The 16,218-nt window shown below is 38.1% G+C and overlaps 1 protein-coding gene across 1 annotated transcript in view; it reads right to left on the bottom strand.

Annotated features, from left to right (window-relative positions):
• HDAC9 (histone deacetylase 9) overlaps positions 1-16,218 on the bottom strand; it is a 1,007,885-nt gene that overhangs the window by 245,934 nt on the left and 745,733 nt on the right. The window contains exon 16 of the mRNA XM_045288655.1: positions 11,027-11,134. Coding sequence (XP_045144590.1) covers positions 11,027-11,134 — 108 coding nt within the window. The remainder of the gene's footprint in view (positions 1-11,026; positions 11,135-16,218) is intronic.

Raw genomic sequence — 16,218 nt, 5'->3', positions numbered from 1 at the left:
AGATTTTTTGTTCTGATGATGCCTTATACCTGATCCCTTCAACTCCTCGTGATCGCATAGGCTGGTGTGCTTCTTCCATGTGGGCTTTGTTGCTTCTGAGCTTGATGGCCACTTGTTTACCTTCAAGCCTTTAAGACCTCAGATGCTATACTTTTTGATAGCCGGGCACCATCAGCTTTCTTCACCACATTTGCTCATACACATCTTTCCATTGGGTTCTCTTATCCAGATGGACAGTTCTCTTTCGGGCGGTACTTTAAAAATGATTGAAACTGGGTTTCATCCATTGAAACTGGGTTTCATCCAAAGTGTGCACTTGGCACACAGCAGAAAAACAGTATTTGCTCCATCAACAGTGTCACTGCAGCTGGCCCACCGGCTTACCCTTCACTCTTCAACTGGCTCCCAGGAGCACTTTCAGCCAGTGTTCCACTTCTCACTTCTCCAGCTAGCCAGCCAGGACATTCTTCTATCTTTACTCAAGCTCCCCGAATCTTGACCGATTTATCAGGGCCTTAATCATGCACTTTCATGCCTCATGCTGGGATTAATATGAAGTGATCCTATAAACTACACCTTCTGCCTTCAGCTATGAGTGGTTTTTCTTCGACTCCTTCAGAGGAGGGAAGCACAGAAAGGTATTAGAGCAAAATAGGCCCCACACTTAAAATCTCTTTGAAGTAATTTAATCACATCTCTATGATATAGCCTTCCATTATGTGAATTTGATAAGGTAAAAGAATTTGAGATGTGAAGACCGGTTTGCTCATCTCTTAATGAATTAGTTAAAGAAATGTATAGTAAAGATCATTAATGACTATGGTCCTCATCCTGGGACCTTGGTCAACGTTTGAATGAAATTTTTTTTTTATTGTAAACCATTTGTGTTACTCCAGTTTGGGTGGAAAAGAGTGCTGTTCGTAAAACGACAAATGATGACCAAATGAATTTGAAATGTCAGTTCAGGCTTCCTTCTGTACACTCCAAACCGAATGGAGCTCATGCTGTCGACTCAATTCCAGCCCTGGAGACACTGTGGGAAAGGGAAGAACTGCCGATAGGGCGTAAATCTTCTTTTTTGTGTGTTCCTTCAAGAAGTTTTTATAGATTCCGAATAACATTCAAATCTGTGATCCATTTTGAATTTTTGGGGGTATGTGGAATATAATACCCCAAATATGTTGAAAAGGTTGCCTTAAAACATTTTTTAAGACTATAAATCGTTATGGGAGCAGAAAGCCTCATGTTTCTCACAGTAGTTAAAAAATTAGTTCTTTAATCCCAAGAATATTAGGAGCAGATCCATAGTTATTTTAATTCAATCTACATCATCAGGATGAGGCAGTGTTTAGTCCTGATATATATATATATATATATATACACACACACACACATTAGGAGATGGAACCGACTGGCACCAAAGAACAACAACATCAATAGTACGCAGGCAGTGTGTTCATGTGTGTGTGTTGATCCCATGTTGTCTAGCTCTTGATTACCTTTCTAGCATCATCTCATGCTGCCTGTTTCCAGATCACTCAGATCCAGCCACACACCTTTTTGTAATTTCTTACACAGGACAAGAGTGATTCCCCACTGTACCATGGAGATTGAGCACTTCCTTTTTGTCCATCTTTCCAGGACTCACTCCTTGCTTCCATCCGGCTCTAAAATCTTCCCACTAATAAGACCTTCCATGCCCACCTAAGCCAAGGTAATAGAGTGAAGATATTCTTCAAGTCCCTACTTCTTCTACCTGCAAAGCTACATTCCATGTTTTATTTTTGTGCATAGCATGTATTTTCACCTCAGAGTGTACCACATGTATATTGTTCATTATTACTCTCCATGATAGGTAGTATGGTGAGACTTTGTCTCACGCACTTTGGATGTGATGGCGTGAGAGAACAGTCACTAGAGAAGGATAGCATGCCTGGTCAAGTGGAGGAGCATCAAAAATAAGGAAGGCCCTTGACAAGGTGGATTGGCACTGTGCTGCAACAAAGCGTTCAAACCTGAGAACAACTGCGACGATGGCACAGGACTGGGCGGTGTCTCATTCTCTCGTTCACATGGTCTCGGGTGGGAATGGACTGGATGGGACCTGGCATCAAGCCACATGATGACAACCAGTTTGCTAGTCCTGGTTGCCAGGGCATGTTTGGTATTTGCAGCAGTCCTGGATACATATTAGATGCTTGAGTATAGTGGTTTTATACAGTAATAAGTAATCACTGAAATCACTTGGCAAGTTATAAAGCATCACTCTAGGACTGCATTAAATTGTGGTTTTGATGGTATATAGCTTAATTAATTCTGAGGGAGAATTATTCATTATTAGGTATTTGGAAATATCAGACATTAAATCCCCAAACCAAAACAAAACAAAAAATGAAGACATTGAAAGTGATCAGAGAGAAAAAACAGAATTTATACAAATATATGTTAATTAGCCTGACAACTGATTTTTCCAGTTTAAAATTAGATGCCGGAAGAGAGCAAAGTTTCTTCAAAATATTAGGAGAAACTGCCAACCTTTATGTTTGTACTTAGTAGAAGTACCTTTATAAGACAACATTCACAGTGACACACAATTCAGAAACCATCACTAAAAGAAACTTCGAAAGAATGTCTTGAAGGAAGAAAACAGCCTAAGAGTGAGGTTCCAGATAGAAAAATAAACCACGATAAGAAAAATGCTAAATATATGTCAGAATATAAACAAACATTGATAATCGAAAACAGTATAATAATATCTCATTAATGACATTACAATTAATTATTGAGTCATAGTAACATATAAATTAGGACAGGGAGCTTAGTTTTAAAATATTGTACTTGTATTGTCAGGAGACAGAGTAGAAATATAAATTAAGTGTAGGACTTATAAGCTAGTTAAATTTTAAAAGAAAATTACTATAATTACTATATTGATAGAAAAAATGTACGTTTTTTTTAATCTAGCGGAAATTGAATTTGAGAAAATTCAAAATAAGGCAAGAGAGGTCACAAGGGCAAGGAATATAGAAATAGTTGGACAATGAAACAACGCAAAATAAGATGGTAAAATATATTTATATATTATAAATCATAGAAATATAAATTCAATTGCACAGTCTAAATCCATAATCAGAAAGAACTACAGCATTTTTTTTCATAGCACACACATCTAAAATCCAACCAAAAGTTTGAAAATGAAGAAAGGTCAAGGTATAAACTATGTCAACATTGCAATGACGACAGCGGGAACTGGAATATCAACAGCATGCATGTATATTTGAAGGCAAAAGCTTCATCTACTTGATATAACTACAATGGGTTATTAAAAGTCTCAAGACGTTTTTAACAATCTATCTTCATTTATACTTAATAAAAGGGGTTCAAAATCTCTAACCCAAAAATTGGCAGTTATATAAAGAGAAACAATGGTAAAAAAAAGTGAGCTGCTTGGCTTTAGGCGGAAAGGTTGGTGGTGGGAGACCATTTAGTGGCTTCTGGAAAGATAGGCCTGGTGATCTGCTTTTGAAAGATCATGGCCTTGAATATTCCACTGAAGAGGTCTACTCTGCACACACCATGAAGTGGAACTGACTCAACTTCCACTGACACTAATAATGACATTGTGATTGTTGAAAACTTTAATATAAGTCTTTCAAGCAGACATCAGAGAATCCTGCACGGCACAAAGGGCAGACTCTCTGAACAAAACAAAAAGTGTGAGTTAATTGATATACACAGAACAATACCCAACAATAGGGAGGTACATAATATATTTAAGCACACAAGAATATTTGGTAAATATCATATGCATTAGGCAATAAGGTTTCACAAATTTCCAATAATCTCTATCATACAGATCAAACTTCCTGAACACAAAGTAAATTAGGTATAATCCAGTGGTAACAGAACTTAAATTGTGAACACTTGGATTTCACAAGACTATGGATGACAGTAAAGTGTAAGCCCAAAATTCATTTGCAGGGTTCACCCATCGATTAAGACTCCAGTTAACCTCCTCTGATCTCAGTCCAGGGATGTGAAAAGTGTCGCTATCAGAAAGCATGGTAAAGTCCCTTATGGATGATGTAGTTAGGTTGCAATGCCACACATTACCATTTGGTCTCCTTTTGACCCATTTTAAAGTTGTTTCAGTTATTAATATTTTCTGCCTTCTTTTTGGTTGTGGTTTTTCTCTGCTTAGTCATTCTTGCTGTTTCTTTTTAGTTTTTGTTTTGCATGATTTTCCACGTTGGAATCCAGGATAGGTAAATCTATAGAGATAGTAACTAGATTAATAATTACTTTGGGGGCTTAGCAAAGGAGCCCTGGCGGTATAGTTGCTATGCTTTGGGCTGTGATCATCAAGGTCAGCAGTTCGAAACTACCAGCCACTCCTCAGAAGAAAGAGAGGGCTTTCTACTCTGGTAAAGAGTTTGGGAGACTCACAAGGGCAGTTCTACCCTCTCCTATAGAGTTCCTATAAGTTGGCATCTATTACATGGCAGTGAGTTTTTTATTTTTGTTTTGTTTTTTGAGTGGTAAGGGAGGTCGAGAGGAAATGGGCTAACAACAATAAGTATGAGAAAGAAGAATATATTTTAAAATTGGTTATGGTAATGGTTGTGAAACTCTTCTCACTATGATTGAACTAAGAAATTGTATCTGTGAATTACATGCTAATAAAACTTATTTTTTTAGGTACAGTATGCTTGGAGATTTCAAAATTCATAATGCACAACTGAGTCAAAAGATATAATAAAAATAACCTTTATGAACTGAATTTCATTGGAAATTCTGTTATATAAAATCTATGGATGTACCTAAAATAGCAGCTAGAAAAAAAATAGCTTTATGAGCACCTTAGAAAAGTTTTAAAATAATGAACTTATTAGATTTTTAACTATTTAAATAGTTGTAACATTTGTCCCCACAAATGGTAGCAATCAAGTGATAAAAAAAGTTAAAGATCAAACAGAAAAAGTCTACAGCTTGTTTTATTGTGAAAAAATAGATAACAAGTGAACAATATGAGAATGAAAAGGGTGCTTACACACTGTTTCCTGAAAAAATTTAAATTTTTTAAAAATTAAACTATGAAAAAAAGAGTATTTTCAAACTTAGGTTTTAGAAAAATATCTAGAATTAATGAAACTTTAAAAAAGTTGATTAAAGAATAAATCAGAATCCCAAATATTGCCTTAATCATGAAAGCAATTGAATCTAGGATTATAAATATTTCAGCACATCAAAGCTTTATGGTTTAAATTAAATTCTACCAGATTTAAAGTAACAAATATCTCCAATTTGCCTAAAGCTTACAAAGAGAGAAAAACCTGAATTCATTCTGTGAGGTTTTGATGCCAGACATTGATGGTGTGTGTATAAGAACTACAGAAAAGAAGTATTGAAGAATGCACACACACATACTGAAAATCTAAAACAAAATATTACACCATCTAGTGTGAAAATGAATAAAATTTACAATAACCATAAAGTGAGTTTACTAGATGTATTCCATTGCTTTAGTATTGAAAAAAATCAGCACAACTTATTATGTAACTTAATTAACTTAAAATCATGTAATAATGTCAAAAACTGTAGATTAAATTACTTTTTGCAATGTAATATTGATTCATTCTCTGAATTAATTCTAATGAAACTAGAAATGGAAGGTGATTTCTTTTACAGTATAAAAATATATTATAATCTATTAATTTTTAAAAACTATAAAAATGAATTAATAAACATAATATTTATGAAACAGATAATCTAAAAATACCCAAATATGGACTAACATTGTCTTTAGCATTGTCTTTAGCTCAACAGGCTTGGGATCATGTAATAAGACAATTAAAATTTTTAAATGACATCATTAATGAAAAATTAGAAATCAAACTTGTCATTATTTGCAGAATATATAATACATTTAAAGAAATCTCAAAATGATTAGATAAAATTATTGAAGTTAATAAATAGTTTGGCAATAACATGGGTCACATGATTAATTAATTAAAAACAAATTTTATAATATACATCAGAACAAACACATATCTTTTAAAAGACAACATTTTGCTTTTTAAAAATTACCTACATGTAAAACTTATTTGCCTTTGAAGAAATGTAAAATCTTGATCAAGAAACTTCACTAAACATATAAATAAATTTTAAAATTGTCAATAAAAATAGACTCAGTACTATAAAGAGGTGATTCTTTCAAACATATTTATAGATTTTATGGAATATCAACCAAAATCTTAAAGGACGTTTCATGCAAAACGACAAGTTGAGCATCAACTATAAACAGCAGTGGAAAAGACAACGTCAAGCGCGGGTGAAGAATAAAGGGGTGGAAGAAGTTACCGTGTCAAGCGATCAAGAGCTATTAGGAAGTTAAGATAATAATCCTTGTGTGCTATTGGCAAGTTGTTGCGCTTTGATGCCATCTAGGAAATTCGTACTCCGCATGACCCCAAGCATGGTCCTCACATCCTGCCCACCATGCAGCCATTTTAGAATATCTTTCTCTTTTCATTGACATTCAACTTTGCCCAGCATGGTATCCTTCTCCGGGGACTGGCCCATGCTGACGACATGTCCAAAGTATGAGTGACTATGTGACGAAGTCTCAGGATGCTTACATCTAAGAAGTGGTTCTTCTGGCTCTACATCCTTAAAGGCAGATTTCTTTGTTTTTCTGGCAATCCATGATATATATAATATTTTTTGTCAGCACTATAATTCATAGGCACCAATTCTTGTATAGATTGAACATAATATGGCTTGACATCTTCGCTTTTGGTATGCTTAAAATAAGCATAGCAAATGCAGTGCCATCAAGTGTAGACTCACAGCGAGTCTATAGGAGAGGGTATAACTGCCACTTGAGGTTTCCAAGGATATAAACCTTTATGGGAGAAGAAAGCCTCATCGTTTTTCCTGAGGACCAACTGGATATCCAAACTCCTGACCTTGCAGTTAGCAGTCCCTCGTGTAACCTATTATGCTTTCAGGGCTCTTATGCAGCTATTGATTTGACTGAGATTTCCTTAAATCCCTGACACCGATAAGTCCCCCAGATTTTGTCAAGAAATACCTTGTATAGGTTACTGCACATGGGCAATAATTATCCTGGCAGCTGATCACTGGTTAGGCCTTCATTTCCTATTTGGGAAATAGCCAATTTGGGTGTCTGTAGATTTTCGGATTTCACATCGATTGGCAGTGTTATACACTGTTAAAAGCTTGGAAATCTTGGAAGCCCCCCTAACTTCCAGTGGATTCTACTGTGTGTACAAAATAGATTAACTATTCTTTCTCTTGCTATATACACCTATGTATGAATCAACATATCATTTCTTGTGCCTTGTTTATTCTTTTCATTCCATCATCTCAGCAGTACTTCCAGATGAGGAACGCATAGGGCCTGTCAAGCACTGGGTGAGTTGTTATGGAAAGTTACAAACAAGGAAGTCTTCCAAAGAGCCCAATTTTGTTATTGGCACTTCCCCTTTTAGTGCGGATCGCTCGGCTCCTACATCCTGTTTGAGTTCAGGGCCCCCTCTCCATCTTTCTCTCATCTCTGAGTTTACAGCTCCATCCAGTCAAACCCTGTTGGAAAGAAAACGCTTAACTATGCTCTATTTTCCAATGAAATTTCATGCATTCTCTTGAACAAGAGTACTTTCATCTGCCACGTGAGTGACTGATTTCCAGAGAGAATAGAGAAGAGCATTTGAGGGCTAAGTGTAATGGGAAAATGGACATCTTTCCTCACTCACTGTTTTAGTTGCCTGCTATTACCATTAAAATAAACGTCCACGAAGTAGGTGACTTTAAAGAATAGAAATTTATGTTCTTACACTTTTGGAGGTTGAAAGTCCAAATCCCGTTTTCAGGTCTGCAGGTTTCCTCTGTGAAGCTCTGTTTCTGGTGTCTGCCTGCAATCCTTGACGATGCTTTGTTTGTAGATGAGTCCTCTCTGGGCATCCATGTCCCCTCGGTGTGTGTGACTCTGTTTTCCGGTTTTCATGATACCCCTCAAAACTGATTAGGTTTAGGGCTTACTCTATTCCAGTATGACTTTGTTAACAAAACAACACAAAAATGTCTACTTCCAAATACAGTCCTATTTGCAGACATAAGCTTACAACTTCAACACAACACTTTGGGGTAAGACACTTACCCAGGTCCTCATTTAAGTTCCTTGATTTTCCGTGTGGAGAACTGAATGAAATGACTTCACAAGTCATAAGTAATACTGTTCCCAGTTAGCACCAATCCCCAGCATCTCTGACTCTTGGTCCAGGAGATTCTGAGTGACTAAGTTTTGGTTGGCGAAGGTTCTGTCAGAGGAGTCCTGGGGCGATGGACAATTACCCACATGGTCAGTTCCCTGCACCAGCTCCCCTGAGGGAGAAGGATAAGGCTTTCTGCCTGTGGAAAGATTTACAGTCTCGAAACAAACAGGGGCAGGTGTGCCCTGCCTTGTAGTGTCTCTGAGGCAGAATGGACTCCAGGACAATGAGGTTAAGCTTGGAAGGTTCTCTAAGTGTAGCACTGTACCTCAGTTCCTTGCTGTGGCTCTGGGCTATTTATGATTGCTACCCTTCCCCTATGGCATTCACAGAGACCTGTTCAAATTATCATAACCGAAGGACTTCAATCTTTAGACTTGTCATGCCACCAGTGATGTCGCTGATGTTTCTGTTGCCTTGGACATTTATATTAGACTTGGCAAATAGAAAGATAAAGAGATTATAAAATCTGTAATGTTTGCCCCCGCCCCCCCACCAAAAATTTTAAGTAGTTTTGCAGGGTCCACTATTTGGAATTGCATAGTGTATATAAGGTCCACCTTCCACTTGCAAAGTAGCTCAAAATGCCAGTGGTAAGGGAACTTTCAGCATCATGAATTCCATCTTACTGATTTTGCTGAACAAACAACTGACACCCTGGGATATTAATATTTGTGACAAATGACACCGTATTCAAGTGGAAGAAGCTGAAGTCACAGTTCTTGATTTGGAGGCTGTTTTTCCCCTTTATTATTTCTTTATTTACACATAACTGATAATTACTAAGCCATTGGGGGCAAGATTTGTCCAAATTTTTGTCCTTTATATAAATAGCCAATGTTAGCACAGCTGGTGGTCAACTTGTCCATACTATGTTGTTTATTTTTCTTTTGTAATTGGTGATTTTAAATAACTAACTCCTAAAAGTATAATCAGCTTTTTGTTGACCTCTCTTCATGCATTTGGCAAGTCTATGCATTGTGTAAGAAGAATGATGATTTTGCTAAGTGTACCAAATATGTGAGCATTTTACTTGAGAAAGAATCTGAACTATTACTTGCATTTCTACATATTTACAAGCATCATAAATTATCTGAGATAACATAATAGTTTTGGTTACATTATCACCACTTAGATTATATCATGAAGTGTGTGAACCAGCAAATTAAAACTATAGTCAAGTGAAATTGTGCCAGCATATGTTTTTAAATATTATAATACTGTGGCCTGGGGTAGCTTAGTTTTGTTTTGTTTTTTAAAGTATTTGAAATAAAAGCTCTCAACTATTCTTCTTTCAAAATTTCAACTGACTCTATTACTACAAATGGCATCACTCAACCAGGCTAAACCATTCCATAAGACTAACACTTTTCTAGTTTTCTATAATTTGCTATCAAAGATAACAAACGAATAGTAAGCACCACATTAAAAACCCCTTTAGTCGCATGAGATGAACAAACAATTTCTTGAATCAAATCATATCAATAGCACAAAGGGGGTGTTGGAGGTCAAGGGGAGCTGATGTCAAGGGGAGCTGATGTCAAGGAGTTCAAGAAGGAAGAGCATATATTGAAATCGACTATGGTAGCAATTGTACAATATTGCTTGATGCGATTGAACTGTGGAATGATATGATATCTGTATTAGTTCCCAATAAAATGGTCTTGGAAATCAATTAATTAATTTTTTAAAAGACAGTGATTTTTACGAGTTAGAGTAAAGTCCTCTGGGATAGACAGTGTATTAACAAGTGTACATTCCTACCATGGATATTCAATCAAAAGTGGAACAGTCAGGTGTAATTGAATAAAAATTCATTAGACTCAAAGAAAAATACTCCTAATTAGATTTTATTTTAGATTAGCAAAACTCACAGTGCATATGCTGTTGGTCATGATATATCTCCCTTAAGCCTCACAATTGCTAAAAATACCAAATCAATCACCACTCAGATCGCATTATGAAGTGTGTGAACCAGTGTATTAAAAAGTCATGTTAGCACCAACAACGTTTATTGGGGTAACAGTATTCAAGGCACACATGGCATCCCTTTAAATAGCACTGTTAAAATACCAAATACAACGTCAACGTCTGTCAGGTCTCTGCCTTTTATAAATTGTTTAGACTGGGGAATGTTGGGGTTTGTACATTGTTCTTTTCATATGAAGTAGAAAAGAAGAGACCATAAAGAGAAAAGAACAATAAAGCATAGTTCATTTTTGAAGTTCTTTCATGGAAAAACATACTTTGGATCATTACCCTCCTAATCAACAATTTCCTTCTTCCTCCCAATTCTTCCCGTCTGGTATTTACCTTTCTCCCCCCACCTCTCTCTGGGTGGTATTTTGAGCCTATACATACTACTCAGTAATCATATTTTAAAAACTGTTTCAAAAGAGAATCCCAGGCCAGCATGACAGACATATATACACTAAGGGTATTTTTAACCTGGACCCTAGCGGTGCTCATCAACTGTGTGCTCTTAAATACACACTGGAAGGCCCTGACCACAGCAGGGTTTCCTGGGGAGAGGAAGGGCCACAGTGCAGGATCAGCTACTATCTACCTACAGACAAGTTATTATCACACCTTAGTGCCTATCTCCCTGACCCCTTTCCCTCCTCCCCTTTCCTTTTATTACCACACCGCACTCCCCACAATTCCCAAACAGCAACAGCTCTGTTTCAGCTTCTTCCCTCGACTTCCCACACTTAATGCAACCCAGACCTCACCTTCAGCTCTCCTGAGGCCACTTTGGAAGCCAGCTCGATGACACAGCCAACAGCCATGCGTGCAGCTCCGGACGAGTGCAGCTCATTCCAAATGGTGTCACTGTCCACCTGAGCAAACAGTCCCAGAGCCCGAAGACAGAGAGAGGGAGCAGAGGGAGAGAGAGGGAAGAGGTGAAGGGAGGAGGGAGGGTGAGGGGAGGAAGGGAGAGAGAAAGCAAATCGGTGAGGGAGGGCTGGCAGGGGAACCGCCGATGTACAATAACATTAGTCTTCCGTCTTGGCCGGCTGAAAAGGCCTTCTGGACATGGCTTTGCTTATACTTTTTCTCCACACTGACTTCTCCAATGGCAACACATTCCTGCCATGGCTCACTGCCGTTCCCTGTTTAGATTTCTCATTACAAACAGCATTACATAGGCCGGATCTGGCTTACTTACAGGCCTGCTAGGAACCAGGCACAAGTAGTAGATAAAGCAAAAGCTAAGAGCACTTAGCTATACATAAAAATCGGATTTGCAAGTGCTAGAGGGGGAAAATTCAAATTCTTTCTGGCTGTAGGTTTACAGGGAGCCAAAGACAATTATTCAACAGGTAGCAGTAGCAGTCGGTGAATAGGAAGTAGCAGCCACAGTTCAAGTTCTCCAACTAAATCCATAGTGTGTGGTCCTCGCTTAAAACATTAGCAATGTTATATTGCAAAGAGCAATTTGGTTTTCAAAGTGGAAGCTTAAAACTTCTAACTTTGAGTGTTGGTTGGCAGCTGGGTACAGGGCAAACTGGCATGGCTCAACTTGGAACGGCCAGTACACTATATGACTGATTCTAAACCAGAGAACATTCTTACCCAAACAATGGATGTCCCAATATTCCTTCCTAAGTTCTTTAATAAAATAGTTTATTATTTTTCATGCATACAATAAATACACAGATATAGCAAGGTCATGAAAAGTGTAAGGGTAGTGATTTATAAGTATCCTATGCAGGTTTTTATGACATTTTTTTATATCAAAAAATATCAGAAGTTAGAAGTCTCTCATTTTAGGGCACATAGTTATTTATTTCTTGGAGCACTAAGAAATGGAGCGATAATTTTGAGATTACAAATAACCTGACTTTCTACATTGGATTCAATACAAAAATATATATTTTATAAATTAAAAGTTAATGCAAGAGGCAATAACAAATGCAGTAAATAACAATAGCATATCTATACATATCTATCTATCCATAATGTACTAAGCATTTTCCCATGCCTTTATGCATGAGATCCTTAACATCTGAGACTCAAACACAGAAATAAACTTAAAATTAAAACTTCTCAACAATAGCAAATGGTAAAGAAAGAAGGTTCTGGAATCAAACTGCTGGGCTTCTAGCTGTGGTTTTCCCACTAACACCCAAATGACTTTGGGCAATTTATTTAACTTCTCTATTCCAGAATTCCTGTTACTGAGAAATGATTATTTTGAAAAAGGGCTAGTTGCTTAGGATTTTGGTGGGAATTTAAATGAGTGATTGACAAGCAAGTTTGAGCTACTATCATTTTGACTCCTACCCATTTTATACAGTTTGGCACAGAGTAGGAGGCCTCATCAGTGTTTATGGAGGACATAGGGGTTACACATTGGGCTGGGATCCCCAATGTCAGCAGTTGAACACCACCAGCTGCTCTGAAAGAGAAAGACAAGGCTTTCTATTTCCACAAAGAGTTACAGTCTCAGAAACTCACAGGATACTTCTACCTGTCTTATAGGGTCCCTATTGAGTCAATGGCAGTGACTATATGGTGTTTATTGAATCAGGACAGCACAGTTTAGCAAGGTCTAAGGAACCAAGGTCCAACTGGTCCAAGGAACATCACACAGCGCTTCTGCCACTGACCACACGTGTCTTTCTGCCAGACTGGAATATTTTATATTCAGCCAGTGTCGCATTGTTTGGTACCTTTAAGTCAACCATTACCTCACAATTGCTCTTGCGACAGAGTAGAACTGTCCTGCAGATGTCTCAGTTAGAATCTTCAAGGGAACCAATTTCCAGGTCTTTTTCCTACCGAGCTGCTGAGACAGTTCATACAGCTGACTTGTCGGGCAGCAGCTGAGTGCGGTGATGGTCCCCATCACAGTCAGCATTGCCAGCCAAGGTGTGAAGCAGTTACAGACACACTGGGATCTAACAATTTGTCCTAAACATGAAAAGTTTCATCTCTTCTTGAGTCAATCTAAGTTAGTAGCGATTTGAGTTTGAAATTTAAAGGCACGTCCATTATGGGCTATCAGTTTTAATCAGCTCTTGTGGCACAGGGATGAAGCATTAGTCTATTCACTGTTAAGGCCAGTGGTTCTAACCCACTCGCTATTCTGTGGGAGAAAGAAGGCACATTGTGCTTCAATAACGATTTACAACCTGTGAAACTTGATAGGGCAGTTTACTCTGTCCCATCTCTATATTCTCTTATGATTCTTATTTGATGCAATGACAACAGAATTCATGCCATTACAGAACTCTGGGAGCAGTGGAATAGGTCACTTGTACTACAGAGATTTAGCGTTTTTGAGAAGGCAAACAAACAGCATAAACCAATAATGCCTCAACACTTCCTGGAAAGTGGCTCCAACCCACATATAACTCAAAACTCCTTTTACTTGATGTTTCAACATGAACTATAGATATACACAAAACCACGAATGGGTTTCCATCATTTTTCTTTCCACACATCTGAACTTCTCCTTGATCTAATTCATCCTCGTGGGTATGGGACTGCACATTGAAGTCTCTAAGCCAACAGGAATATTCAGACAGTTACAGAAACAATGTAGAGATAATGTTGTTGGCATTTAAAATAGGATTTTACACTAATACACCTAAAGATCCACAGATGAAAATGACTTTTATTCCAAATTCTTTAATGTATCAAGGATTAAATCTGGTGGTCCCAGATCAGTGTCCTGTATTAATGACATCATCAAGAGAATGCTATCACTGCTTCTCTGAATGATAGAGAAGAGAGGCTCTTTCTGTCTGTTGAAGTCAGTCGTACCATGCTGGACCTAAACTGAAGATAGGATCCAATGCACAGAAAGGCCAGAAGCTCGCCTATCTGGCTGAAAGGGGGACAATAAGGAGTCGCAGGTGAGCAAAGGGAGATCTGTTAGGGGGATTGAGAAACCTGCAAGGGGTCTTTTGGTCTGACTCGCACTCGGGCTTTCACTGTGTTGTGGTGTGCAGTCCACATCTACATGAACCTGTGGGAAGATAAATACAAGGCCAGAAGGAAGTTTGCTTTAGACCTTCTTGGTTTCTCTGTGGTCTGGAAACCTCGGGAAGTTAAGTTTTCTCAACTTTCTAAGGGACGAGTACTTGGGAGAGTCTATGAAATGGTCTCAAAGGATAAAATCTAATGGAGTCCCTGGCATAAGCTCAGGGAGACCCCAGTACCAGGGAGAGGCGTAGTGAGGGTGCCAACATTAAAGAGCTCCGCTCACCTCCAGCCTGCAGTGAGAGCGGCGTGTTGGAGGTCATCAGCTGGCAAACTCAGTTTAAATTGTTGGACATTCATGAACAGCCAGGTGGACTCAGAATGTTCCCATGAAAACTGGAGTGTGCAGAAAAACCCAAACCAAGGCAAATGCTAGACTCACAGGGCCTGTGTGGGTCAGAGTAAAACGGCTCTGTAGGGTTCATCAGATGCAAAATCTCGATTGAGGCAGACAGCCTTGCCTCTCCCACAGCACAGCCCACTGCTCTGAAGGACCAGCCTGGTAATTGGCAGCCCAGTGCTTCATGCACGATCCAGAAAACTCTTCTTAAGTCTCCTCAGGCATCCAAAGGCCCTCTTAGAGAAAGGGAAGGGTTGGGAATGGGCACTGAGAGATTCAGCAGACTGAATATATAAGACTGAGGATCAGAATAAGCTAATTTTCGGAAGAAATTTTATACTATGAGGGAGATGCTCAAAGGAGAAGATAATGCTGAAAATGAAGCAGCTAACTGTAAAAGAAGAGAGAAAAAAAGATGTGCTCACCCCACATCTGAGTGAGTATGAGTAATTTTGTGTGCCCTCTTTTAAAAAATGTATTATTTTATTGACATATAATTCACATATCATATAACTTAGAGTTTAAACATATTAATAAGAGTTGTGCAATCATCACTACAATCATTTTTAGAACATTTTCTTTTCTTGTATTCGTTAGTATTAGCTTCTCATTTCCCCACAACCTCCCCTACCATAACTCCAAGGAATTATTAATCCAGTTATTGTCTTCATAGATTTACCTATCCTGGCTTTCATATAGAGAAACAGATAAAAAACAAACAGCTTGCCCCCACACTCCCCCACCAAAACCATCCAAAAACCTAACAGCACAAACAAAAATAAACAGAAGCCTCAGTTGAAAACAAAAAGTAGAACAAATTTAAATTGAGACAAAATGTACAACAAATGGTAAAATGCTAAATTTTAACCTAACTACCTCTGCATCAATCCATTTTCCAGTGCATTCTGTCTGATAGTAAGGCCATTCACATCCCTGGTCAATGGTCTGAGGGAACTCACTGGAGCCTTAGTCCACATGGGAACTCTGCAAATGGATTTTGAACATTCACTGTCATTCATAGTCTTGGGAAAACTGGGTGCTCAGAATTTAAGCTCAAATACTGTTCCCTCCTCCATCTTGGGGTTTTATTACTTGCGATCTTAGATCACAGAGGTACATGTGCTTTTTCCATGTGGACTTAGCTAATATCTCACTTAGATGGCTGCTTGTTTTAAAACAAGCCTTTAAGACCCCAGGTTCAGATTTTTCTCATACTTGGGCACCATTTGATTTATTCAGCACAATTTTCTACAGCACCCATCTTCTAGTACGGGGCGGGGGGGGGGGGAGGAATTTAGTCAAGATTTGGGCAGAAATACCCAAAGATATGCTTTATATCTGACAAGTGGGATATATTAAAAGTTGCTATTGGTACTGTCAAACCCACTTACTCAATTCTGCAGAATTCACCTGGAATCTTTATCAAGCTTCTGCCTATGTAACAGTTCTAAAGCAATGTGCTTTCTATTTCAAATGTTTCTGATAATAAAACTAGTGTGCAAAACAAAGTCATCTTTAGTTATGTGCTGAGTAAGGATCCACAGAAGCCTTGTTGCATTGCCAGGATGAAAATCTATTAGTCTTGAAATAGTC

The sequence above is a fragment of the Echinops telfairi genome, unplaced genomic scaffold (assembly GCF_000313985.2).
Source record: "Echinops telfairi isolate 266 unplaced genomic scaffold, ASM31398v2 ScPeMD7_23;HRSCAF=83, whole genome shotgun sequence".
Taxonomy (NCBI): domain Eukaryota; kingdom Metazoa; phylum Chordata; class Mammalia; order Afrosoricida; family Tenrecidae; genus Echinops; species Echinops telfairi.
This window is presented reverse-complemented; position numbering and strand designations above follow the sequence as displayed.